General features: G+C 43.3%; 1 protein-coding gene across 4 annotated transcripts in view; it reads right to left on the bottom strand.

Annotated features, from left to right (window-relative positions):
- Nucleotides 1–7,607: 7,607 nt before the first annotated feature.
- The window catches only part of LOC147619524 (GABA transporter 1-like), a 63,080-nt gene continuing 44,057 nt past the window's right edge, over nucleotides 7,608–26,630 (bottom strand). For 2 of the 4 annotated variants that reach the window (XM_086773196.1, XM_086773198.1), the window contains 4 exons: nucleotides 9,535–9,721; nucleotides 8,567–8,697; nucleotides 8,199–8,420; nucleotides 7,608–8,092 (listed from right to left, as the gene is read on the bottom strand). In XM_086773196.1, coding sequence (XP_086629322.1) covers nucleotides 7,706–8,092; nucleotides 8,199–8,420; nucleotides 8,567–8,697; nucleotides 9,535–9,721 — 927 coding nt within the window. In that variant the 3' untranslated portion in view covers nucleotides 7,608–7,705. The remainder of the gene's footprint in view (nucleotides 8,093–8,198; nucleotides 8,421–8,566; nucleotides 8,698–9,534; nucleotides 9,722–26,630) is intronic. The other 2 variants (XM_086773197.1, XM_086773200.1) reach the window with 2 other exon arrangements.

A 26,630-nucleotide genomic window follows, 5' to 3' on the forward strand; every position in this document is an offset into this window, starting at 1 on the left:
ACTACTAGACTCCTTGCACAACCGGGATATCAGCCGGACTTCATTAGGCTTAACTTTGCCGGCCACAAAGGAGCGTAAGAAGCTTTATTCAACCCTTCAAAATGAGATTTATCCAAGACTCTACCACTTTGTAGGTGCATAGAAATGCTCAATTGATTCCAAACTTTGATGGGCCTTTGGTCAATAGAATACGATCACTTAGTCAAAATTTGCTAAAAATAACAGTTTTGAGACGACTTCAGACAGAGTAGGTGGTCAGCAAGTATTGCATGATCAGGAACAGTCCAAAACAGGAGCTTGTTAGGTTTTCTAGCATAAAAAACAATTGTGACTGTGGAAGACCAATAACTTTTTTCCAACATTGGCTCAAAAACAAGTTCCCTACCTTCACAAAGTGCTAGAAATATTAGATTTTTGAGCCCTATGAAGCTATGAGGGTCTAGCCCTGTCACTAGTTTGCTAATTCTAGTTACAATTGGATAAAAATTGCTTGAGCCTGGAAATATTTCTTAAGTTAGAAATCAATTCACAATTAAAAGGCAAGATAATTAGCAATTGATATTTAAACATGATTAGAATATAATTGAGGCTTTTAATTATGAATTAGCATTGTAATTAGAACTCTTAATCAAAGTGTTCCTCCCCGCGTTCTCCAATCCACTCACCTTAAAAATCAAGGCAAATTTGTAGAAAATCAATTAGAGAAAACTCCAAAAAAATAAAAATAAAAAAATTTGCAAATTCCTACGAGCAATAAATCGATGATGTGAAGCTATAATTTGCTCAATCTTGACGCCTCGGTCACAATGGTATTTTTCTACAAGATAGTAGAAAAGCATAAAAATGACTAAGCTTGTTAACAATGGAACCTCAGAAATACTTTTTCTTTCCAGGCAAATTTCATTATCAATGTCAAACTCCTCCTTCCATCTTCCTCTTTTTTAGAGTTAGAATACCTAGCTTGGTGTTGCGCAGTGGAACAAATTGAAATCAAAATAATCAAACGTTCACTTCAAATAATAATTTGTAAGAAAATAAAGCATAGAGACATAAACACCATATTGGGTCCAATTTGCCCCCCATGTGTGAGACCCGGTCTCACACATGAGTGTTTCAATGATTTATCAAGATATGAAGTAATTTGGTACAATCGATCTCTTTGATAGAGAGGAGACATCATCTCATCGGAGGAGAAAAAAAGAATATAGAAAGAAATAAGAGCTTCATAGAGATGGGTGAGAATGGTTACAAATGTTTCCACATTTTATTTCTTGTACAAAGTATGTTTATGTGGACCATGAAAATAGAGCTACCTCAGTGTGTGTGAATGAGAGTGAATGAAGATGAAGCTATCTCCAAGGGGACTTGGGACGTTGGAGACTCTAGTGGATTCTTGAATCTCACATTTCACGGTGCTCCCTTAGAGACTAGTAGGGCTTCATCGCTTCCACATTTGTCAAGATTTGATTTTTCAGGATTTGGTTCTACCTCGGTGGGTGTGAATGGAGGAGTGAATGAGGATGAACCTATCTCCAAGGGGACTTTGGACTTTGGAGCCACTATTGGGTTCTCGAAATTCACATTTCACAGTGCTCCCTTACAGTGCAAGAGTGAATGTGGATGAAGCTATCTCCAATGGGACTTTGGGCATTGGAGCCACTAGTGGGTTCTTGAAATTCACATTTGACAGTGCTCCCTTTGAGACTAGCACTTCCTCTTTCTCATGGATTACACTAGCTAACCTTCATGATGGGACATATGATGAAGAGTACTCAAGCCATGAGCCATATCACACTATTAATACCATGTTTCCACATGTACTCACGTATACATATCCTTTGGTAGTGAGTATACTGATGATATTAACAAAGGTTTCTTCTCCTATGGGACCAATGCACATGGCCGAAGGTCCTACCTATACTACTAACAACAAGATTGCATCACTTAGCACCCACCTACACCTCCCAGGGTGCATGCTATTGCTGACAATGCCATACAAGAATGGCTAAAGCTATTGCAAGAGCTCTTGACACTAGAGGATGTGATGCTCTCTCCAACAGTAAACTACCCCTCTAGCTCTCATGGAAAGAGAACATGCCAAAAGAAATTCTAGGCCATGAACAAGTTTCAGTTTGGGAGATGCCTATGGCCATCCAGAAGCCTTCCAAAAATTTTCTGAAGGCTTGGAAGTGAATGATGATCCCACAAGGATCAAAGATTTTGGATTCACCCTAGAGTAGGAAGCTACTAAATGATTTTGAACATTGGAACCTGAGGAAAAAGCGGCATATGAAGATTTGGAACAATCTTTTTTATATTTCTTACATCAGAATTGGTTCTAAGTCAAAACTGGTTGCAAGTGGAGTTTAATAAACCACCTTACATCAGAACTGGTTCCAAGTGGAGTTCAATAAACCACCTTTATACACTTAAGAAAAAAGAAGGAGAGACGATACGTAAGTACATAAACTAGGCCAAGTATCTCTATAGCAAGTGTGAACTTGAGGAGAGACCTAGCTAAACCCGTTTAACCTGTCTTTTCTTATAAGCTTTATGGGGGTGAAAGATTGCATGGCATGCTTTACGCTCGAAGGCACATGACCTTCAATGAATATGCATTAAAATGTGCTTTAAATGCCATTGATTATGATGACAATTTCATGGGACCCCTCAAGAAAATTCATGGCTTTGAGGTATCTTTCAAAATGGCTTGTGGCAATGAATGATTAGGGGGGCAGGGAGCTGAAGAAAAAAAAATGATTTTTAATTGAAAGATGAGTTCGCGATCATTCCCTCTCTATCCAAGGAGAGACATGGTTTGGTGCACATACTGTAAAGCTAATCATACAACAACTGAGTGTTTGCACCCAAAACTAAGGCCAAATCTATGGTGTGGTTATTTTTCTCAAATGGGTTGAATGAAGACACTAGCCATGGCTTTAGGCTCAACTCAAGTCTAAAAGTAAATCAGGCAGTAGGAGCATCAGCTTTGCTTTCTCCTCATAGGCCACTTGCTTTATCAGCACCCATAGAAGCTATGACTTCAGATCCAGCTATGCCAAGAGAAGGAACAAGGTCAATTGAAATGCCTCTACTTGTATTGTCATCCTAACATGCCCCACCAAGAGTCACTCCTATCCATCAAGTAGGAGAAAAAGAGGGGGGGTAATTCTAAGGCCTTTGTGTTGGAATATACTTATTAGTCGCATATCTAAAGTTCAGATACTCCTCAATACTCTTGAGTATTTTGGCACACTGCCTAGCTACACAATGGTTGCATTAGAGGAATACACTTTAACAACACGATCTGAGCTACATAAACTCATTGACTAGGAGAGTGTTATACATGTGGAGGACCTCACATAAAGGTAGAGTTCTTGAACAAAGCTTACAAGGTCTCCCCTACTGTGGTCAATCCTATTCCCGTAGAAAGATGGTGTTTGAAGTGTGGTGTTCAAGATTTGTGGTGTTTGGAGTGTGGTGTGGATTTAAACATGTTGGGTGTTTTGCATAACTAGAAAAACAAGAATCTCATTCTTACACCCGTGCCTCAATACAATAATAATGAGATCCCATGCTAAAGATGCTCATTGAACAGGGGACAAAGGTTCTCATGGTCTTGGTGCTTCTACTTCAAAGAGTTCCAAACGCTGACAAGTAAGAAAGAAAAAGAGGAGAGTAGTCGTTGTTGGTGAAGGAAAGGAAAAAAGAAAGATCATTACCTAGCGTACAAAACCTTGCGCTTAATAGCTACTAGAAGCAAATCCTTAGTACACTCGTCCAACAGTTATTGAAGGAACCCTAGAAGAAAATCCTTTGTAGATCTAACCTCTAGCAAAATGTGGCAACATTTGACTCCCATATCTCCAAGGCCTAAAGTCCCATCATTCATTGATGTGCTGCTACATCATCCAAACAATCAATGAGAAGGGAGGAATTAACCTTGACTCTCTTATATAAGGTCAACATTTGACCATTCACAAAAACAAGATCCATTTGATTCCCAATGCTATCTCCTTCTCCTAGAAAAGCGAGGAAAGCTCAAGACATCAATTTGTTATAAACAATTTTGTCAACACCAGTGACTATATCTTTGGGCAAAAGTGACTATATCTTTGGGCAAAAGTGACTATATCTTTTCCTTGAAAAGTGAGAAAACCTCGAGACAAGAATTTGTTTTGCAAACAATTTTATTAACACCATTGACTATATCGTTGGGCAAAATTTTACAAGAAACTCTTGCTTTGTGGAAGGATGTAAGAAAGTGTCTTAAGGAAATCTCCAAGTGTTATGAGGATGAATTCATGGAATATTTTATATAATTACATGTATTTATGGATTCTTAAAAGAATTCATGGAATATTTCTATTTCCAAGTTTTTATGTTGTGAATTCTCCTAGACAGGTTTAGATTGGGATGCCTTTCTAAATCCGGACGATTGTAGCTTACTTTACGTGTACATGGGTGAATCTATACATGCATGGAAGTATTGGTTGCATCGTCTTGATGATATGAAGTTTTATATGGTTATTTATATTTTTAGTCAATTAATTGACTAATATAAGTGCATATCATTGGATGGGATAATGGAAGCGAGCTGGTGGTGGTTAGGAATATATTTTATGAGACTCAACATTGGATGTTGATAGATATGCATGCCCAAAATGATTGTTATAAATAATTTAAGTTTAATAATAATTATTATTATTATCTTTATTCAAATTCAAATAATATAAATATCAAAAGTTAAAATATATATACTTTTATATCATATAATAATAATATATGTATACTAAAAAGCTAATTGATAGAAAAAGTAAAGTTTTCTTAAAATTGACCTCTCCAAAGTAGTCTATTTTTACATACAATCGAATTTATCAAAACAGCTTGCGGAAGTAAAGTCTTCTTAAAATTGATCAACACTATTCCCGTAATTTTAAGTATGACCTTGACTATATTCTAGCGAAAGACCAGAGAGTTACATCCACTGCAAGTTGTAGGCATGTACCTACAAACAAGGAGCCAGGACAGGTTGAGGCTAAGACAAGCAAACGTCTATAGAGAGTACCGGTTTCTTTTATTATTTTTCTAGTATGGTTTAATTATTCCATGAGAGAGAGAGAGAGAGAGAGAGAGAGAGAGAGAGAACTGTATTAAACATGATTTGTAAGAATTACAGGTTTAGTTCACTAATCATATGTATTGCAAATTTTCCCATAGAGGAAGAAATAGGAAAACTAATTGTTCCCTCTTGGCACTCTGGTTTCTATGATGGGCAACAAGCTGGTGGAGAGAATCCCCACTTACAATAGATAGGAGACTAGATTCACTACTAGACTCCTTGCACAACTGGGATATCAGCTCGACTTCATTAGGCTTAACTTTGCCAGCCACAAAGGAGCGTAAGAAGCTTTATTCAACCCTTCAAAATGAGATTTATCCAAGACTCTACCACTTTGTAGGTGAAAGAAATGCTCAATTGATTCCAAACTTTGATGGGCCTTGGGTCAACAGAATACGATCACTTAGTCAAAATTTGCTAAAAATAATAGTTTTGAGACGACTTCAGACAGAGTAGGTGGTCAGCAAGTATTGCATGATCAAGAATAGTCCAAAACAGGAGCTTGTTAGGTTTTTCTAGCATAAAAACCCATTGTGACTAGGTTTTTCTAGCATAAAAACCCATTGTGACTGTGGAAGACCAATAACTTTCTTCCAACATTGGCTCAAAAACTAAGTTCCCTACCTTCACAAAGTGCTAGAAATATTAGATTTTTGAGCCCTATGAAGCTATGAGGGTCTAGCCCTGTCACTAGTTTGCTAATTCTAGTTACAATTGGATAAAAATTGCTTGAGCCTGGAAATATTTCTTAAGCTAGAAATCAATTCACAATTAAAAGGCAAGATAATTAGCAATTGATATTTTAACATGATTAAAACATAACTGAGGCTTTTAATTATGAATTAGCACTGTAATTAGAACTCTTAATCAAAAGTGTTCCTCCCCACGTTCTCCAATCCACTCACCTACCTCCCTAAAAATCAAGGCAAATTTGTAGAAAATCAATTAGAGCAAACTCCAAGAAAATAAAAATAAAAAAATTTGCAAATTCCTACGAGCAATAAATCGATGATGTGAAGCTATAATTTGCTCAATCTTGACGCCTCGGTCACAGTGGTATTCTTCTACAAGATAGTAGAAAAGCATAAAAATTACTAAAATTTAGATTCAATCAAAATTTTCACTGTAAATTGCTGCTACCTACACCTAACAATAACCTGAGGCAAATCCAACACATTAATTAAGCTCATTAATATAATTTATCTACTTAATTATGCTCTTTTACAAGTTTATGCAGAGAATTACGAAAACGCTGATCAATTCCTAATTAATACCAAAATGCTTACTTAATCTACTAATTAATATAATGGGGAATGCTATTTCTAAATACTTTTTTGCAATTTAATCACAAAAACATAGAAAACTCAAAACCCACAAATCCTTGCTACTGTACAGAGAAGAGAGAGAAAAAAACACACCTTAATGATCCTAGTTTTTTCATCTCAATTACTGTGTAGAGAAAAAAAAAAACTAGTTAGCATGCTTTTACACATTGTAGTGGCCCCTTAAACTAGTTAGAATGCCTTAAACACAACTTAATGACCCAAGTTTTGTCTTGTCTGCTACTGTATAGAGGACTGGAAAGCAAACCCACATCCAAATCAAAACAAAAAACAACAAAAACACCCTTTAATCCTTCTCCCAAAACCTTCTGCACAGTTTTGCGCAGAATGAAGCGAAATGGTGGGACCTTAGCTTACACTCACTTACCACTCTCTACACACACACGCTCACACAAGCATTCATGAGTATGCAAATTAGGAAAGATCGTCAAGAATGAAGATTCAATGCCAAAATCTACACGAGCTACAAGCATTCAATCAAACATCCCCCAATAAAGAATTCAAAGCTTGGGAAATGTGTTTTGCTTCTACATCAAGAAAGAAACTTGCAAAAAGAGGGAAGGACCCACAACATGGAAGAGGAGATGGTGGAGACGACGGGATGATTCGTAAGGCAAAAATCACCCACCAATCCATAACTCTGGGTGAGGGCCAGAGGGGTACTTAGTACAACAGGGTCCACTTGGCATGACAAGGGGGAAGAAGGCGATCACATGGGCTCTCATCACAAAAACATTTGAACTCCTCAAGAGAGCAGTGCAACCAAAGTCTTTTGGCTACATGCACTGTTAAGCCTGCTTAAAAATCCAACAATTGCATGTTAACTGCAACAATTTCAACTCTTAAACAACCCAAGCCCTGATCGTTGAAATTGTCCTCTATTCAAGCCCAAAATCATTCAAAGGTGGCATATCTTAAGGCCATGCAGCCCCTTCCATTCAAAGGCAGCATTTGATTATGCAATGTTGCCATGGGAGCATGCTTGGACGTCTATTATATCACGAAGTCAATACATGGAAATACCCATTTGTATGAAAAGGGCAGGCACACTTTCTGCAAGGTTCAATAGCTTTTACTCTCTACAAGCTTCAATGGCCTTACCTTGTTAACTCCCCAAATGTGTTGGTTTTTCCACTAGCATATGCACACGTAAATTATTACTTCTTGAATTGATTATAATCATGCTCAGTGATATAACCAGATCTCTAAAACCTTCTTTTTGAACCTATGATTGGACCAACTATATGGAGGGGAAAATCCTGTATGTATTTACATCCAATGCAATCTGACGAATTGCAGCAATGGTGCCTATAACTGTCACTATGGAAGCAAGCCCTATGATGACACTGTTCATCAAATACAGCATATTAAGCCACATGGTTTTATCTCCAAAAACCAATAAATAGAATACCAATGGCAAGATTATGCACAATGGGACAAATCCAAATGCACCCATCAGAGCACTAATATCTGCAAAAAAGGGTAACATGGAAGCAAAGAGGATCGCAACAGCTACAATAAGAAAGCGACCCGAGATTCTCAGAAGAACATTGCGGAAGGAGAACCTTCCTGCCTTCACGTCTACCGCCAGTCCTTCATATTTTGCAAATAAGGGTTGTAAGTAGACCTGCTCAGAAGGCAAATATCCTCATCAGTATTTGCAAACAAGGCATCTATGCAATACCAACAATCTATGGATAGCCCATCAAAAACCTATAATAAAAGAGTGTTACCACTGTGCCTATAATGAGTTGTAGGCATACAAAGGCATTGCCAAGAATGTAGAGCCACTTGGGCACTAGCGGTTCCATGTTGGTGAAGACAATCCCTCCTGAAGCATTTCCGAAGGCCCAATAACCCAAAATGGCAACTGAGAAAAAGGTGGACAGTGCAACTGAGTAACAAACAAGTAATCCCTTCAGCATCTTTCCTGTCACCGGAGGTGCCAGTGTTGCCTATACAAAAAACACACAAATCAAAATAAGGGAGGATAAATATGTGTCCACCAGACACCCTCCCCAGTCATTGCTCACATCATTGGACACTCATGCTTTCTTCCTGCAATCTTTACCACATGTAGCTTGGGATCAGCACACCATACCTGTATCTCCACAATTATTGGATTTGCATAGGTGGTTATCATGATAGATATGGAGTTGAACGCCCCAAACAATATATGAATATGTGAGCCTTGAACAGAATAATCCTTAGGCGGTGCTCGAGCTGCCATCCCTGGGAGTGAGAAAAAACACTGTTTAGAATTTAAACCTCGACTTCGTGTGTAAAGAACCAATACTTCAGGTTAAAACAGCTTCTTTTATTACTAAAGACACACACAAATGCATCTTTTTTTTACTAAAGACACATGCATTTCTTTTTACTAAAAAGTTACACACACACACACACACACACACATCTATGCATCCATGCATGCATTGTCACACACATCTGTCTATCTTTTTTTACTAAAGAGTTACACACACACATATCTATCCCTGCATGCATGGATAGATACGTGTTTGTGTTTTTGTGTGTATGTGTGTGCGCGTGTGTCTACACTTGTGCGAGCACATGTGTGCACGCGTGTGCATCCTAAAGGGGAGTTGAAACTCCAACACTTACCACGTGTGTGTGTGTGTGTCCCAAAAGGGGGCGTGAGTTCAAGCCCCAACACTTAACACACACATACATGCATAAACATACATACATCCATACATATGTGTATGTATGTATGTATGTACACATACACACACGTGTGCTTTTTCAGTGCTTTTAACTTCTGTTACTGCTCTTTAAGAAGTTCGCCTCTTTTTTGAGGACTTATTTCTTTGTACAGTGAAGCAATAGAACATGGCCTTTTACCCCCCCAAAAAAAATGTGTGTATGTATATATGTATGTATGTACATACGTATGTATGTACATACGTATGTATGTCCCATTCTGGGTAGGGTCTTGCGACAGCCACCAGGGCAAAAGCCTGCTGACAGAAAGGACCGGGATGTGCGCAAGATTTTTTTTGCACATGGTGAATTGAAAATGAAGAGGTAAATGTTTGCCACCTGTTTTACCTGAAATGATGGATCCAGTAATGACACAAATACTGAAACCAAGGTACAACAACATCGACAAAAGGTTGAAGTATCGGAGAGAATGGAAAGATGGTATTTGTGACAGCAGAAGTGTAGAAGCTCCAAATATGATGGTATATTCATACAGTCTCAAGTGTTCATGAGATATAGCACTCCTAAAGATCCCCTACAAAAGGCATGTTGAAACGGAGAAGATAATCAGAGTCATTAATACATACTGCCCCTTCTTGAAGTGAACCTATTGTGTGTGAGTGTGTGTGTGTGTGTGTGTGTGTGTGTGCATGCACGTTCGCACCTATGTGTGTTGCAAGACTAAAATGTTGTGAAACTATTTAACAGAGAGGAAAGTGCGGCAGAGACAAGCAAACACGATACACACACCAGTAATCCTAATGCTAATCCTGTATTATGTACAATAAATGAAGTACAATTGAATGCTCAAAGTACAATGATGATCAATTTCCTGTTGATCCAAGACCAAGTTGCTGCTGTTCCCAAATTCTGAAGCAAAGCTGGCAGCCAGATTATTCCTCACTCTCCAAACACTAGTTTTTTTTTTCTGCTCTCAGAAGCCTCGAGTGCAGAGAATATTTATACCCTTAATGTGTGCTGGTTAGCCATTTCACGGAGTCAGCCTGTTGCAGCTTGCTACATCTACCTGACCAGAACTTCTCTCGACTGGACACTGCCTGATTTCACACATGGACAGGCTGGCAGTCCTTAGAGCCCACCGGCCTGGACAATTGGCTGGCACAGCCACTGTATCGAAGGCACCACACGGTCACTCCGATGGGCATCTACCAGAGATAGGAGATGCCACCGACTCCACGGACTCCACCATGCCTTGCAAGAATCATTTAAATGGCCCTCAGCTCATCCTTGAGGACATCTTTTATCCATCCTTGGGGACATCCTTTTCCATCTAGTCCTGTTCAGTGAGTCTTATTCATTGAGTGCTGTAGTCACTTGTTATTCCATCTGTGTGTCATTGCGTCTTGGGAGTAATGCAAGTGTTGTTTACAGTAATCTTGTCATTGTGCTATGCTCATATTCTAATTTGTCTTAGTCTTTTTATGTGTGCATTGTGCCGTGAGTATTGAGGACTCCGGACATACTGTCCAGAGGAGAACCACCACTTTGGTGTGCTGGGCAACCAACCCTGCTAGAGGTACACTAAAAATTTGACACGCTGGTGGGACCACTGAAACTTAAGAGTCCTTCCTATTAGCTCACCTCTTGTCTCTATGTCCTCTGTATGCCCAATACATGCTCTCGTTGTAGTCCAGTCGGCCCAACCCCTCTCAATACGCTGCTATAGTCAGAAGAGGTTCAATTACATACCACCTAGGGACCCCCTTCCACCCTTCCCTATGGCAGCCAACCTTGGTAATCTCACCTTTGGTAACAATGGTGGAGGCCCAACCAATCCTCGTGGTCCAGCCAACCCTCCTGCAGTGGAACCCCTTTCCACACTGTTGGGCCAAGCAAATAGCTTCCCACTTTCAAAGGATCCACCGCTGAAATTTAGATGACCACATCCGGCGGTTCATTTCTATGTGCAAGAGCTGAGGTGTGGAGCGGGTGGATGTCTTCTTGGTACTTTTCCCGTCCACTATAGAACGCTCTGCATACAAATAATTCAGTCAGTTGCCAATTGACCACTTTGCGGACTAGGCCACCCTAAAGAACACCTTCCTCCACACCTTTCGTTCCGGTAACTATAAGGACCACCTTCTCCAAGAGCTAGGGTAACTCTAACTGCTACCAAGGGAGAGTGTGTCAGACATAGTCACCAGAAACGGAAACGTTTGAGGAATGGAAACGGGGAAACGGGTTTTTAGGGGTGGAAACGGCCGTTTCCTCTGACAATATCACTTGGGAAATGAGAAACGGCCATGGAAACGGATGGGGTCCTGAAATGGAGAAACGCATTTCTAGGGACTGAAACGGCCGTTTCCTGTGACTATGGTGTCAGAACTCATGACACGAACTACAGTGTTGGTGGCACGCCTACCGACTTACCTTGGCGACTTCATGGTGCGTCAATGGGTGATGCAAGCCTTGCCCAAGACGACCCAGCAGAGATTCGGGAGAGTCGGCTAACTACCACCAACCACGTCGTTGGAATTAAAAGAGCTAGCCTCCCAACTAGAAAATGCATGTCTCATGTTTGAGCATGATGTGGACTCTATACATCCAATGACAACACCATTGGATGATCCAGTGGCTTAGCTGAAGCGGGAACTGGAGGAACTCAAAGTGAGCCAAAAATGAAAACACTCTGCTCCAACGAGATTGAGGAACTGAAGACCCAACAAGAAGCCAAGAAGGGGTTGTGGTGTGCCGTATGTGAGTCTCTGGAACACACCGTCCAGGAATGCCAAAAGAGGAGATACTATTCCTTTCGTGAAAGGGGGGGACATGAAGATAAAGACTGTTACTATTTGAAGGAATTCTGTAAGCTTCATCAGCAACAAGCCCCACACCACGCCTCAACAAACCCGAACTCCACGCATTATGTTGCTACTTCTCTTACCATCCTGCCACCTACCTTCCACACTGCATTGCCAACCTACTTCTCAAGTGACCTACCTTCCACCACTCATTCCCAACCCCCCTGCACCAATCACTATGGCAACGGTCCCCATCAACTCTCTGACTACCCTCCCCCACCCTGTAATCAACTCCCAAGAGTGTCCACAAGGAGGTAGATGAGGAGGAGGAGAGATTGTATGCGGAACTCTATGCAGATGAGTTTCTCGTACTTGTCGAGGGCGCACAACAACTTGGCCTAGTAGCAAAGGAGTGCAAGTAGGCCATTGCAGATGCACCTTTCATCCCGGCCCGAGTAGCATAGTGCAAACCTACAGACGACGAGGTTCTGGTAGTTCTTTCTCCACTCCTACAAATGAGGACCCTCCAATTGCCTTGTCACAGGACATTAGAGAGTCCGAGTTTGATGACGACGGCAACATCCTTAGCAAAGGTGACTTTGGCGAACGCTTTGATTGGGCACTCTTCCAATGGAGATGATCCTAGCGAGAGCTTTGATTTTGATAGTGATCACTTCTCCATCTAGCCTCCTCCATCTAAATTCTAGCCCCAACCCTATAGCCTCTCTTTTTTTTACACTTCTTCTTGTACTACCTACACCTAGAGTGCCTCGCATTGTATGACTTAGCGTATGTATGTTTTCAACTTGGTTTTAATGGAATTTTGGGTTTGTGACAACTTGTTTTCTCTTTGAAATTGAAAATACATAAGTTTGTAAGTATTTTTTTTAAAAGACCGTATATAACTATACGATAAGAAAAAAAATTATATCATACTGTATTTTCCCATACGGCATCGTATCGTAGGAAACAACTATGCTTGCCTTCTCCCTTGGTCGCCACCATACCTTTTTTTTTTTGGAGCAAGCCTCCTCTCCTCCTCACCTTCCCTTGCGCCTCCCTCTCCTACCTGGTTCCTTTCTCCTCCTCGCCTCCCCACTTGATGGAATTTCGATGATCTATACTTATGCACTCCTACTTCATTTTGTCACAAAATATCCAAGGGATAACTTCTCCTTGCTCGCCCCCCAAGTGCCCCCATGGCGGCCATCACACACACTATTTTTTTAGCCACATCTTGCGCCTCTTCTTCTACTCAACTCCCGCCACCGCCTCCTTTGCAGTTTGCGTCTCTATATTGTTCCAATACCACCCCCCCCCCCCAAAAAAAAAAAAACTCGCCAAAAAAAAACCAACAATCTGCTCCTTATTCTGCCGCCTTCCTACTCGTCACTTTTCCCCCTTTAGGCAACTTTTTAAAATACTTTACCACCGCCTCATGCCCTACTCTAACCTTTTCTCCCCTTTTCCTAATCATTTCTCTATCATGCTCTACTCATGGCAAATGGCCTCCCACAATCTCCGCCTGATTCATCTGACTCCTCTCAGCATATATATATACACATATATATACACACATATATATACACATATATATACACACATATATATACACATATATATATACACAGATATATACACACATATATACACACATATATATACACACATATATACACACACATATATATACACATATATATATACACATATATATATACATATATATATATATATATATATAAGCATCACTCATAATTGAGCATTCTCATTCATCGTTTCATCAGTAGAAGTCATGTAGGGCCAGAGGTCACCCCCCGTGGGGCTGACCAAAGGCTTATACCATGTACACTCATTCAACCACCTTTTTTGTACCATATAAAAATACAAGAAAAACCCTGACACCAATCTCTCTCTTCTTCTCTCTCCTCTGTCTTAATCATATTTAAATCAACATCTTGTTCTTAATCAAGCTTAGGGCTATGAATCAATACAGGAAGGCTTCCACACATGTAGTATCATGTGTAAGACTAATGTATGTGTAACCATTCTCTTGCTTTGTTCTTGAAATTGATCATTCTCTTGATCAAAACTGTTCCATATGTGAGTTAGGAATTACCAGATGGCTCATAGAGCATGAATTGTGATTTGTATATCTTTTGAGTAGCTAATTAAGCTAGAATGCTCATTTCTATTTACGGGTGGGCATTGACCAGAACACCCAAAGTTTTCAGTCGGGTGGTCATAGACCAGCTTGTTGCATATCATCCGTGATAGCATCATGATCTGAGGACGCTCTATGCACTGCCAATCTGCCAGGGCTAAACCTCGTACCCAGAAAGGAGCTAGATACATAAGTACCGGGGTGACTAGGGAGTCAAAAAGCCAACCCTTTGTCCTCGACTCCTAAAAATGCACTTGGAAACACTGCCTCTCCAGTAAGGCTAGAGCTGCATATCCTCTAGTGAGTCTATCCTTTGTTGCCTGTCTTATAGAGAGAAGCGTGGAATAGTGAAGGTAGCTCCAACATAGACATATGAGTGCACCACCTCAACCCTGCTGTAAGTGATCTCTATATGGCCTACAACAATTGGGTAGGAGGTGTGGAATACCATAACCTTGGTTTTCCCAAGGTTGACTGAGAGCCCCCTCTGTGCGCAAAAATCCTGTAACGTATCCGTGTGCTTATGTAGCCCCCCCCCTCAGAATCTGCAATGAGTACACTATCATCAACATATAAAAGGATGGAAACAAGAATACCTCCTAGAAAAGATTCTCCACCTTCGGTTCTATCAATGAAGTCTAAGATCTCATCTATGTAAAATCCAAAGAGGGTCGGAGATAACGGGCATCCTTGTTTCACTCCGATGGTGCTAGAGACCTCCTCAAATAGTCCTCCCAAGCATCTCACCCTAATAAAGAGATATCCCCAAGGACTAAACTCCTCCCAATGAAACGAAATATCCTGTGCTGGCTTGCCACCTGTTGCGCTACTGTCACAAGAAGCCTCCACCAAATTTTGTGGTAGTAGAAAATCACCGGTTGTCTCAGTAATAAGACCCGGTTACTGCAAGTCCTTATCCCTCCTTAATCTTGATAGATGATCTCATATATCCTAGATGGAAGTCAACTTGTAACATGCCCTATGGTAGGATGCCTCTACACTCATCATCATGGGAGAAGTCTAAGCTAATCGTGACTAGGGCCCACTAGTGCTTGACTATACAACCTACATGGGAGGAGTCTGATCTATGGTGATAAGGGCCCATTGGTGCTCGACTATGTGATGTCACGTACATGTCAACATACTATGAGTACTATGTTGAAATGCTTCACGACATCAACATCAGGCAGGGAGTTCCTCGTGCTGGGGACCACACATGGCTTAGCCATCCTCAACGGGATGTCCCGTTGGCCTTCTTCCGGAGCTCTCACATGCTTCCCACATGGCGGAGGCTCAAGTACAATGGATTACCTTATGTGATCCCCAGGTTTAGCCACATCCATACATGCCTTCACCATTCCCACCCGCCCCCTTTGAGACACCCATGCCTATCTCTCCTTTAGCCTCAGCTTTCCCAACCGTCACCACCACCACCACCACCACCCATCTCACACAACACCCAGATTCACTTCCACCATGATGGGGACTCAACTTACTCTGACCATCTCTACCGACATCTAACATATGTAGACCCCAATCTCCCACTAGCCAACCTCACCTCTCAGCTCACCACAATCTTACACACCTCTACCATAGCCGCATTTCCATCCACCACTGCCAGACTCCCAACCGGCACCATGCCCCAAAACAATTGGTATGATCAGGAATGCCGCACAACACATGAGTGTCTCCTATGCGAGGTTGCAACTGGCCAAATCGGAGAACGAGATGCTCAAAGGATTAACCAATAATACACAAGCAGACGTAAGAAACAAGCACATGTTAAGGGCCAATACAAGGACTTATACCAATCTCTCAAAGGTGTGAACTATAACGAGGGCTGGAAGGAAATCCAAGAGAAACGCCCACCCACACCCATCATATTGAAAGAATGTGCACAAGCGGAAGCAATGAACATGAGAGGCTTTATTAGCTTGAGGTTACAGAGTACAAGAGCCAACAAATAGGGCAAGGAATGATATGATAGCATGAATAAAGGGAGCACCTCTTATATACTTGTGCATGAAGCAGTCGGCTGTAGGAAAACAGGCCGACAACTCCACGACAGCATAAAAGGAAGATGCAATATTTTAACACCCCCTCTTCATCTTGAAGTGTGCAAAAAAATTAGAAGAAAACTGATGACGAAGGTGCAACCATGGACACCTCAGCATGGCCAGTACTGAGTACACCTCGGAAAATGCACATGTCAGCTGTCACGTGCACACCCATCAGGTGTACAAGTGGCATGGCATCATCAAGCATTAAGCAGGACATTTAAGTATTATTCAGGCATATATCAGCATAAGCAACATCAGTACCTTAGCCTTCATAAGCATATAAGGCATTTAGTTGCATCAAGTCGGGGTTGTTAGCACCAGCTGACAGCACTTTATGACCAGTCGACAGCATGTTGTGACCAGCCGACAGAGCAGATATGCATTTATGGCAAGTCGTGAGCATCCAGGAGCTGGCCGACAGCAGCAAGGCTGGCCGACCAGCATTATTCCCACATATATATAAGAAGCGCATCCATTCAGTCTTTCATCTCAGTTCAGTTCATAGATCTCAGATCAGCAACGCATTGATCATCCTCTCCTCAGCGTTTCCTTCTTAGGCAACAAGGAGAGCATCAGTTCGTCATCTGTTCATCAGTTCAGCATCAGTACATCAGCGTTTCAGCATACAGACAGCATCGCATTAGTTCCAAGCATTCCCTTCAGCGTTTCCTTCCCAGGAGACAAGGGAAAGTCAGTGGGACAGCAGCTCATCCAGCAGATAGTCATCAAATCAGCATATTCAGCACCATAGGCAGCATATTCAGCATTTAAGTCATCATTCCTACCTCCTACATAGAGGGAAGCTGGCATCGAAGGGTAGACCTCAGCATTGGAGCAAGGAACACTCCTCATCTTTAGCATTCAGCTCATCAATCTCATCCCGAGAAGGATCTTCATCTAGGACAGCATCATAGATCTATTTAGATCTCATTGTAAACCCATTCATTTAATATAGCTGCATTGCATTGCATTGACACTATCTGTCTATTTCTTAAGCATCATTAAGTGAAGTTTAGTCAGCCTAAGGTTGTGTTTACGATGGTCAATCTCTCACATGTCACATCAGCTTGTTGTCTTTTCAGAGAACATAATGCCACTATAAAGAGCAAAAGAAAATCTGCTTGGCTCCAAACTCAAAGTAGAACTGTGAACACATCACATCCAATAACCTCGAACAATTGAACATGGAACACATCCTGTCCATAGTCTCTACTAACCAATAGTTCTGAAACTCATCCGAACCATGAAGGAAACTTGGTTGATCCTGGAACTCATCCGGACCATCAAGTGAACTTGCATGTCTTCATACTTGGAACTCCGACACACGGGTCCCATGCTCCAGATTTAATATAAGAGAGCTGTGAAAGCTCCCTCACCTGCCCACAAGCAGTTTCTGGAAGACAGCACGCAGGGGATGCCCTTAGGATTAGAGCAAGACACCAGTCATGTTCTCTCCAGACTGTAAGGCCTTGGGAGAGCTGGGGTTGTCACTAGACGAGTCTGTGTCAGTGTCATGTGACCTGTCTTTGCCCTTCTTGGAAGACTTGCCCTTGTCCTTGGCTTTGCCATTGTCCTTTGACTGACAATCCTTTGACAGGTGGCCTTTCTTCCCACACTTGTAACACCGACTCCGAACTTTCTTCTCCACTGTCGAGAGTGCCTGATCAGGTCCAATAGACAATGAAACTTTCAATTTCCCCTGAGAAACTAGGATGGATTCCTCTTCCAAGGGGAGAGTACATAGATCATCAAACTCGAGGGAATGTGTTGTGATCTGAACTGCAAAGCTTGGGAAACCATGTCATAATCTGCAGGAAGCCTGATGAGGAGGAGAGCAGCTAACTGAGAAGAGGTCAAGGCAGTACCCATTGCCACTAATTGGTCATGAATTACCTTAACCTTCATCACAAATGACTGCACGGAAGTCCCTGCTGTAAACTCCAGAGAAAAGAGCTGACCCAATAGGTTGACAGACCGCATTGTAGAGTCCCGTGCATATAGGTCTGTCAACTTTCTCCAAACAGAAGCAGCACAATCCAATGTTTGCACGGCGGGGGAGACCTCTGGTGAGATGGCTCGTACAAGTGCAGAGTGAACTTTTGAGTCTTGATTCTCCCAAGCTGAAAGTTTGGCGAGAAAGGCATCCTCCTGGTCCTGAGTCCACTTCCTAGAGCTGGTAGGGCGTTCGGGCTTTCGTTCGTGACCTGAACAATCTCCCAGAGACCCTTGTGTGTGAACCAGACCTTAATTTGTAGCTTCCAGCGATCATAGTTTGTACCACTGAGCTTGTCTTCCTTGTTCGTGCAGGGGGGGACCCATGTCTGCCTCAAAGAAGCTATGTCTCAAACAACCTCTGTAGCTAAGCAATCCACGTGCTCTCTCAAGCACCTTTCCACAGGATCCAACTAGGGACTAATAGCCCCCTCTGAAGATGCAGGCTGGACAGCAGCAAAAGAAACCCAAAAAACACACCACCAGGAACCTCCTACCAAAAGAGGGAGGGGATCTTGGAGGGAGAAGAGCTGATGTGCCACTTGTCTGATGCACTCACTGAATCTGCAGCTAGACCGCCTCCACTTGTCTCTGTAGAAGAAAACGCAGCCTGGGGGCTGGCTGACAGCAGTTGGAGAGGTTGTAGAGCAGAAAACGCAGCTAAGAAAGGAGAAACGCAGCCACTGTTTGAAGGATCTACAGCCTGGAGAATCTAGGGAAGCAGAAAACGGAGAGAAACAGATTGTGCAGTAGCCAGAGCCTAGGCGAATGATACCATGAAAGAATGTGCACAAGCGGAAGCAATGAACATGAGAGAGAAAGATTGCAAGCAAGAACTGAGCTTTATTAGCTTGAGGTTACAGAGTACAAGAGCCAGCAAATAGGGCAAGGAATGATATGATAGAATGAATAAAGGAAGCACCTCTTATATACTTGTGCATGAAGCAGTCGACTGTAGGAAAACAGGCCAACAGCTCCACGACAGCATAAAAGGAAGATGCAATATTTTAACACATATCTCCATCCATATGGCACATTGTACACATAATGCACGATCCCTATACAAAGTACCAGATCAGCCCCCATCCCACCACCATCACATACACCTTCACACCCGCCATGGTAGCCCGAGCCATCTGGAGACTCCAAAACAGTAGATCACAGGACCGCGATGGGCCGCTTGGCATAGCACATCTCCCATTCGGGGGAGACTCTGGCACCTCTCCTACTCCATAAGTTCAACTGGGCTCTTTCGGAAGGCTTCCCACCCACCTGGATAACCCATATCATCACACCCATCCATAAAACCGGAGATCCCATGGACCCCAACAATTATAGGATTATTATGATTGGCCACACACTAGCCAAAATTTATGGGTCAGTACTTGAGACGGAGCTTAGCACACTAGCAGAGAGAAAGGGCACATAACATTAGGGCAGGCAGGCTTCCATAGGTCATTCTCCACTTTGGATCACATCTTCACCCTCTCGGCCATCATAGAAGAGGCCAAAGCACAACACTGACGGGTTTACTACTGCTTTGTGGATTTCCGCAAAGCATTTGATACAGTACCTCGAGCCAGACTACTGCAGAGACTCTAAGATTTGGGGGTACCATCAGACATGATCTCAGGGATCATGGCATTATATGAGTCAGTCATAGGGCGGGTGAGATCCCCAAGAGGATTATCAAAGGACATCTCCGGTACCATTGGAGTGAAGCAAGGATGCCCATTGTCTCCCACTCTCTTTGGCCTCTACATCGACAAGATTTCGGCCTTCATTGATAGAGGAGGAGAGCAGCTAACTGAGAAGAGGTCAAGGCAGTACCCATTGCCACTAATTGGTCATGAATTACCTTAACCTTCATCACAAATGACTGCACGGAAGTCCCTGCTGTAAACTCCAGAGAAAAGAGCTGACCCAATAGGTTGACAGACCGCATTGTAGAGTCCCGTGCATATAGGTCTGTCAACTTTCTCCAAACAGAAGCAGCACAATCCAATGTTTGCACGGCGGGGGAGACCTCTGGTGAGATGGCTCGTACAAGTGCAGAGTGAACTTTTGAGTCTTGATTCTCCCAAGCTGAAAGTTTGGCGAGAAAGGCATCCTCCTGGTCCTGAGTCCACTTCCTAGAGCTGGTAGGGCGTTCGGGCTTTCGTTCGTGACCCTGAACAATCTCCCAGAGACCCTTGTGTGTGAACCAGACCTTAATTTGTAGCTTCCAGCGATCATAGTTTGTACCACTGAGCTTGTCTTCCTTGTTCGTGCAGGGGGGGACCCATGTCTGCCTCAAAGAAGCTATGTCTCAAACAACCTCTGTAGCTAAGCAATCCACGTGCTCTCTCAAGCACCTTTCCACAGGATCCAACTAGGGACTAATAGCCCCCTCTGAAGATGCAGGCTGGACAGCAGCAAAAGAAACCCAAAAAACACACCACCAGGAACCTCCTACCAAAAGAGGGAGGGGATCTTGGAGGGAGAAGAGCTGATGTGCCACTTGTCTGATGCACTCACTGAATCTGCAGCTAGACCGCCTCCACTTGTCTCTGTAGAAGAAAACGCAGCCTGGGGGCTGGCTGACAGCAGTTGGAGAGGTTGTAGAGCAGAAAACGCAGCTAAGAAAGGAGAAACGCAGCCACTGTTTGAAGGATCTACAGCCTGGAGAATCTAGGGAAGCAGAAAACGGAGAGAAACAGATTGTGCAGTAGCCAGAGCCTAGGCGAATGATACCATGAAAGAATGTGCACAAGCGGAAGCAATGAACATGAGAGAGAAAGATTGCAAGCAAGAACTGAGCTTTATTAGCTTGAGGTTACAGAGTACAAGAGCCAGCAAATAGGGCAAGGAATGATATGATAGAATGAATAAAGGAAGCACCTCTTATATACTTGTGCATGAAGCAGTCGACTGTAGGAAAACAGGCCAACAGCTCCACGACAGCATAAAAGGAAGATGCAATATTTTAACACATATCTCCATCCATATGGCACATTGTACACATAATGCACGATCCCTATACAAAGTACCAGATCAGCCCCCATCCCACCACCATCACATACACCTTCACACCCGCCATGGTAGCCCGAGCCATCTGGAGACTCCAAAACAGTAGATCACAGGACCGCGATGGGCCGCTTGGCATAGCACATCTCCCATTCGGGGGAGACTCTGGCACCTCTCCTACTCCATAAGTTCAACTGGGCTCTTTCGGAAGGCTTCCCACCCACCTGGATAACCCATATCATCACACCCATCCATAAAACCGGAGATCCCATGGACCCCAACAATTATAGGATTATTATGATTGGCCACACACTAGCCAAAATTTATGGGTCAGTACTTGAGACGGAGCTTAGCACACTAGCAGAGAGAAAGGGCACATAACATTAGGGCAGGCAGGCTTCCATAGGTCATTCTCCACTTTGGATCACATCTTCACCCTCTCGGCCATCATAGAAGAGGCCAAAGCACAACACTGACGGGTTTACTACTGCTTTGTGGATTTCCGCAAAGCATTTGATACAGTACCTCGAGCCAGACTACTGCAGAGACTCTAAGATTTGGGGGTACCATCAGACATGATCTCGGGGATCATGGCATTATATGAGTCAGTCATAGGGCGGGTGAGATCCCCAAGAGGATTATCAAAGGACATCTCCGGTACCATTGGAGTGAAGCAAGGATGCCCATTGTCTCCCACTCTCTTTGGCCTCTACATCGACAAGATTTCGGCCTTCATTGATAGAGGAGGAGAGCAGCTAACTGAGAAGAGGTCAAGGCAGTACCCATTGCCACTAATTGGTCATGAATTACCTTAACCTTCATCACAAATGACTGCACGGAAGTCCCTGCTGTAAACTCCAGAGAAAAGAGCTGACCCAATAGGTTGACAGACCGCATTGTAGAGTCCCGTGCATATAGGTCTGTCAACTTTCTCCAAACAGAAGCAGCACAATCCAATGTTTGCACGGCGGGGGAGACCTCTGGTGAGATGGCTCGTACAAGTGCAGAGTGAACTTTTGAGTCTTGATTCTCCCAAGCTGAAAGTTTGGCGAGAAAGGCATCCTCCTGGTCTTGAGTCCACTTCCTAGAGCTGGTAGGGCGTTCGGGCTTTCGTTCGTGACCCTGAACAACCTCCCAGAGACCCTTGTGTGTGAACCAGACCTTAATTTGTAGCTTCCAGCGATCATAGTTTGTACCACTGAGCTTGTCTTCCTTGTTCGTGCAGGGGGGGACCCATGTCTGCCTCAAAGAAGCTATGTCTCAAACAACCTCTGTAGCTAAGCAATCCACGTGCTCTCTCAAGCACCTTTCCACAGGATCCAACTAGGGACTAATAGCCCCCTCTGAAGATGCAGGCTGGACAGCAGCAAAAGAAACCCAAAAAACACACCACCAGGAACCTCCTACCAAAAGAGGGAGGGGATCTTGGAGGGAGAAGAGCTGATGTGCCACTTGTCTGATGCACTCACTGAATCTGCAGCTAGACCGCCTCCACTTGTCTCTGTAGAAGAAAACGCAGCCTGGGGGCTGGCTGACAGCAGTTGGAGAGGTTGTAGAGCAGAAAACGCAGCTAAGAAAGGAGAAACGCAGCCACTGTTTGAAGGATCTACAGCCTGGAGAATCTAGGGAAGCAGAAAACGGAGAGAAACAGATTGTGCAGTAGCCAGAGCCTAGGCGAATGATACCATGAAAGAATGTGCACAAGCGGAAGCAATGAACATGAGAGAGAAAGATTGCAAGCAAGAACTGAGCTTTATTAGCTTGAGGTTACAGAGTACAAGAGCCAGCAAATAGGGCAAGGAATGATATGATAGAATGAATAAAGGAAGCACCTCTTATATACTTGTGCATGAAGCAGTCGACTGTAGGAAAACAGGCCGACAGCTCCACGACAGCATAAAAGGAAGATGCAATATTTTAACACATATCTCCATCCATATGGCACATTGTACACATATGCACGATCCCTATACGAAGTACCAGATCAGCCCCCATCCCACCACCATCACATACACCTTCACACCCGCCATGGTAGCCCGAGCCATCTGGAGACTCCAAAACAGTAGATCACAGGACCGCGATGGGCCGCTTGGCATAGCACATCTCCCATTCGGGGGAGACTCTGGCACCTCTCCTACTCCATAAGTTCAACTGGGCTCTTTCGGAAGGCTTCCCACCCACCTGGATAACCCATATCATCACACCCATCCATAAAACCGGAGATCCCATGGACCCCAACAATTATAGGATTATTATGATTGGCCACACACTAGCCAAAATTTATGGGTCAGTACTTGAGACGGAGCTTAGCACACTAGCAGAGAGAAAGGGCACATAACATTAGGGCAGGCAGGCTTCCGTAGGTCATTCTCCACTTTGGATCACATCTTCACCCTCTCGGCCATCATAGAAGAGGCCAAAGCACAACACTGACGGGTTTACTACTGCTTTGTGGATTTCCGCAAAGCATTTGATACAGTACCTCGAGCCAGACTACTGCAGAGACTCTAAGATTTGGGGGTACCATCAGACATGATCTCGGGGATCATGGCATTATATGAGTCGGGTGAGATCCCCAAGAGGATTATCAAAGGACATCTCCGGTACCATTGGAGTGAAGCAAGGATGCCCATTGTCTCCCACTCTCTTTGGCCTCTACATCGACAAGATTTCGGCCTTCATTGATAGAGGAGGGGGAGCAGCCGTATCACTAGCAAGCATTCTTGTTTCTATACTACTTTATGCTGAGCTTCAAAGGTCCACAGTAATCTTAGGCTCATGGATTTGGAGTAATCCCATGCTTGGTGTTAATCCCAAGCTAGAAATCAATAGATTTCGAGCATGTAAAACCCAAGTATCAAGGACATTCATTGTTGGTTGTTCACCATGTTTACGTTTGAGTATGTAAGTACTCTATTTCATGTGGACAGTTAGGTTCCATCTATCGATAAACGGGGAGGGTATACGACATGGTATGTCATTTTGGAAAATATCAGTTGTGATTTTCCTTGCTTTCGTCTTGTAACTCCATAAAATTTACCATCCAAGTGGTTGAAGTTATAAGTAGCCTAAAATTTATCAAGCTAATTCTACATGCATATGACATTGTGCTTATTGTAGATCCTCCAGAGGCATCTTGACACATTACATGACTTTTGTGCACAACGGGATCTCACAGTAAACCTTGGGAAAACCAAGGTTATGGTCTTCAACATTTCATATCTCGATTGAGTTTCACCTACATGGGCAGCCCAGTGGAGATTGCACACTCATATGTGCACTTGGGAGTACTTTTATTGGACCCGTCTTCTCGATGAGCCATGCTGCAGAGGCTAGACTAATGCGAGGGTATGCTTCTCTCGCTCTCATGGGAGAGACAGTGCTTCCAGGCCCATTTCCAAGAGCTAAGGACCAAAGATGTGGCTATTTGACACCTTGGTCACTCCGACATTGATGTATGGAGCACCCTTTTGGGCACCTGATCTTACAGCCGCTAAATGGCCAAAGATAGAGAGGCCCCGGGTCATGATGCTCTCCAGTATGATACGCAACAAACCATCGGTCCCACATGATATTATTCTGGCGGAGTTTGCTGCAGAACCCATGGTAGTAGAGGCACTCTTCCAGACAGTCACATACATTCACAGTATCAATGCCATGGCCCCATGGAGACTCCCGAGGCTCGCCCTACAGTCCTCCCAGCAACTAGCAACGGATGGGCTCTGTCACCATTTGGTCCATCTCCATTTATGGAGCCACTTCTATGGGATTGTCATAGAGCAGCTAGATTTGTACCACGTTCACATGTGGCCAGGCCAGTGCCCCATGTGAAAGGGTCAGTCATCTGGTGTCACATGGACGAGAACCAATTTTGTGCCACCTGTGTGTGACCAGCATTGTGCCATATGGACAAGAGCCTGTTTACTGCCACTCGTGTATGACCAAGATTGCGTCTTATCCATGGGACTGTCACTCCATGGTAGGATTGATATTTGTGCCGACCTTGTCTATGGGATTATCATTCCATAGGAAGGCCCGTGCCAGGACTTGTGTTTTGCCTATGGGACTATCACTCCATAGGAAAACCAAGACTTCACATTTCTGTCGCGCCAATTTTATGCCCGACAAGAAATTCTTCTACAAGTTTCATGAAAGGGAGATTTCGTCCATTACATGTGCTGTGCATTTATGTTTGCATGCATAAACTTGTTTTCGCATGACTTATTTTCGTGTGTTTGCCTGCTATGATGTGCCAGTACACTAGACAGGAACGCCCCCGGTGTACTGTGGGTGCGCTGTTTGCTAACGAGTTGGTGTGGCGTGTGAACAGGTAGCAAGTATTGCCCTTTTTGGCCTTTTCAAATGTAAAATCCATAAAGTAATGTAAACCTTAATGTTTATAAGGTTGGGTGTTCACACACATTTTAAACATTGGCTGGACACTTGATTTATTGTGGATGTCTAAGAGTTAACTTTTGATTAAGGCCTAATCCCAATTAAGATTAAGTATTGCATGTGAAACATCATCCCCTCCACATGTGGGTGGTGTGGGATAGTTGATGGAAGGCAGGCGCCTCTTGGAACCCGCCTCTGTTTTGCTACAGCTCAGAATACGATTGGTTGCCTTGAATCCATCTTCTTCCAACCCGCTTATTGCTGCTAGTGTACCCGACTGTACCTGTTGTTGTACCCGCCTACAGTGCTGTACCCACCTGCTGCCCGATACCTGCTGCTGCTGGAGTACCCAACTATTGTTCCTGCCCTGAATCTGCCTACAGTACCTGTGTGCTGCTTCTGCAGCTCTTCTACCCACCTACAGTATTGGAGAACATTAAAAAGGGATAAACTTCTCTCCTAAGATCTGAATTTAAATCCTTGTCAGGTACTTATTTATGTATTTTTAAATTCAAAAATTATTAAAATTAAATGTTGTCTTTACAAGTCTTGTCAGGCAAGCATCACCCCCAGTTCCCTTCATCAAGGCCACCAGGATGGTGATTTTTCCCATGATTATCCTGATCGCGCCCTCACATTAAGAGGAGCCAGTGAAGGTCACTGGGGTATAAGGAAAACTGGGAGCAAAGCTTATTGTGGAGTACCAGGTATCACTCCCTCTGCAGTGCTTCACCTTTCTAGGCGTTAGTACGGGCGTGCTTGTGGGTGCACGGTCCCGGAAGACCAATGAGGACAGGTGTTCACCCAATGAAGGTAGGAGACTACCAATGATTTCGTCTACTCCGACAACTGAATCTACATCGACAAAATCTTATTGTTTTTCAGTTGTACTCACTACATGTTATGGAGAAATCTGGCCTTGGACCCATGAAGTTATGAACACTTGTACATATAAATACTCCAAGAAATACAACTGTATTGAGGGGGAGCCGGCTCTTTCTGGCCCCAATGATGGTGTCAAGTGTTGTTTGTCATTTTCAGTTATAATGTTGGAAGTTTTGTCCA

This window comes from Cibotium barometz, chromosome 33 (assembly GCF_041138505.1).
Source record: "Cibotium barometz isolate CiBa-2024 chromosome 33, ASM4113850v1, whole genome shotgun sequence".
In the NCBI taxonomy this organism is placed as follows: Eukaryota; Viridiplantae; Streptophyta; class Polypodiopsida; order Cyatheales; family Cibotiaceae; genus Cibotium; species Cibotium barometz.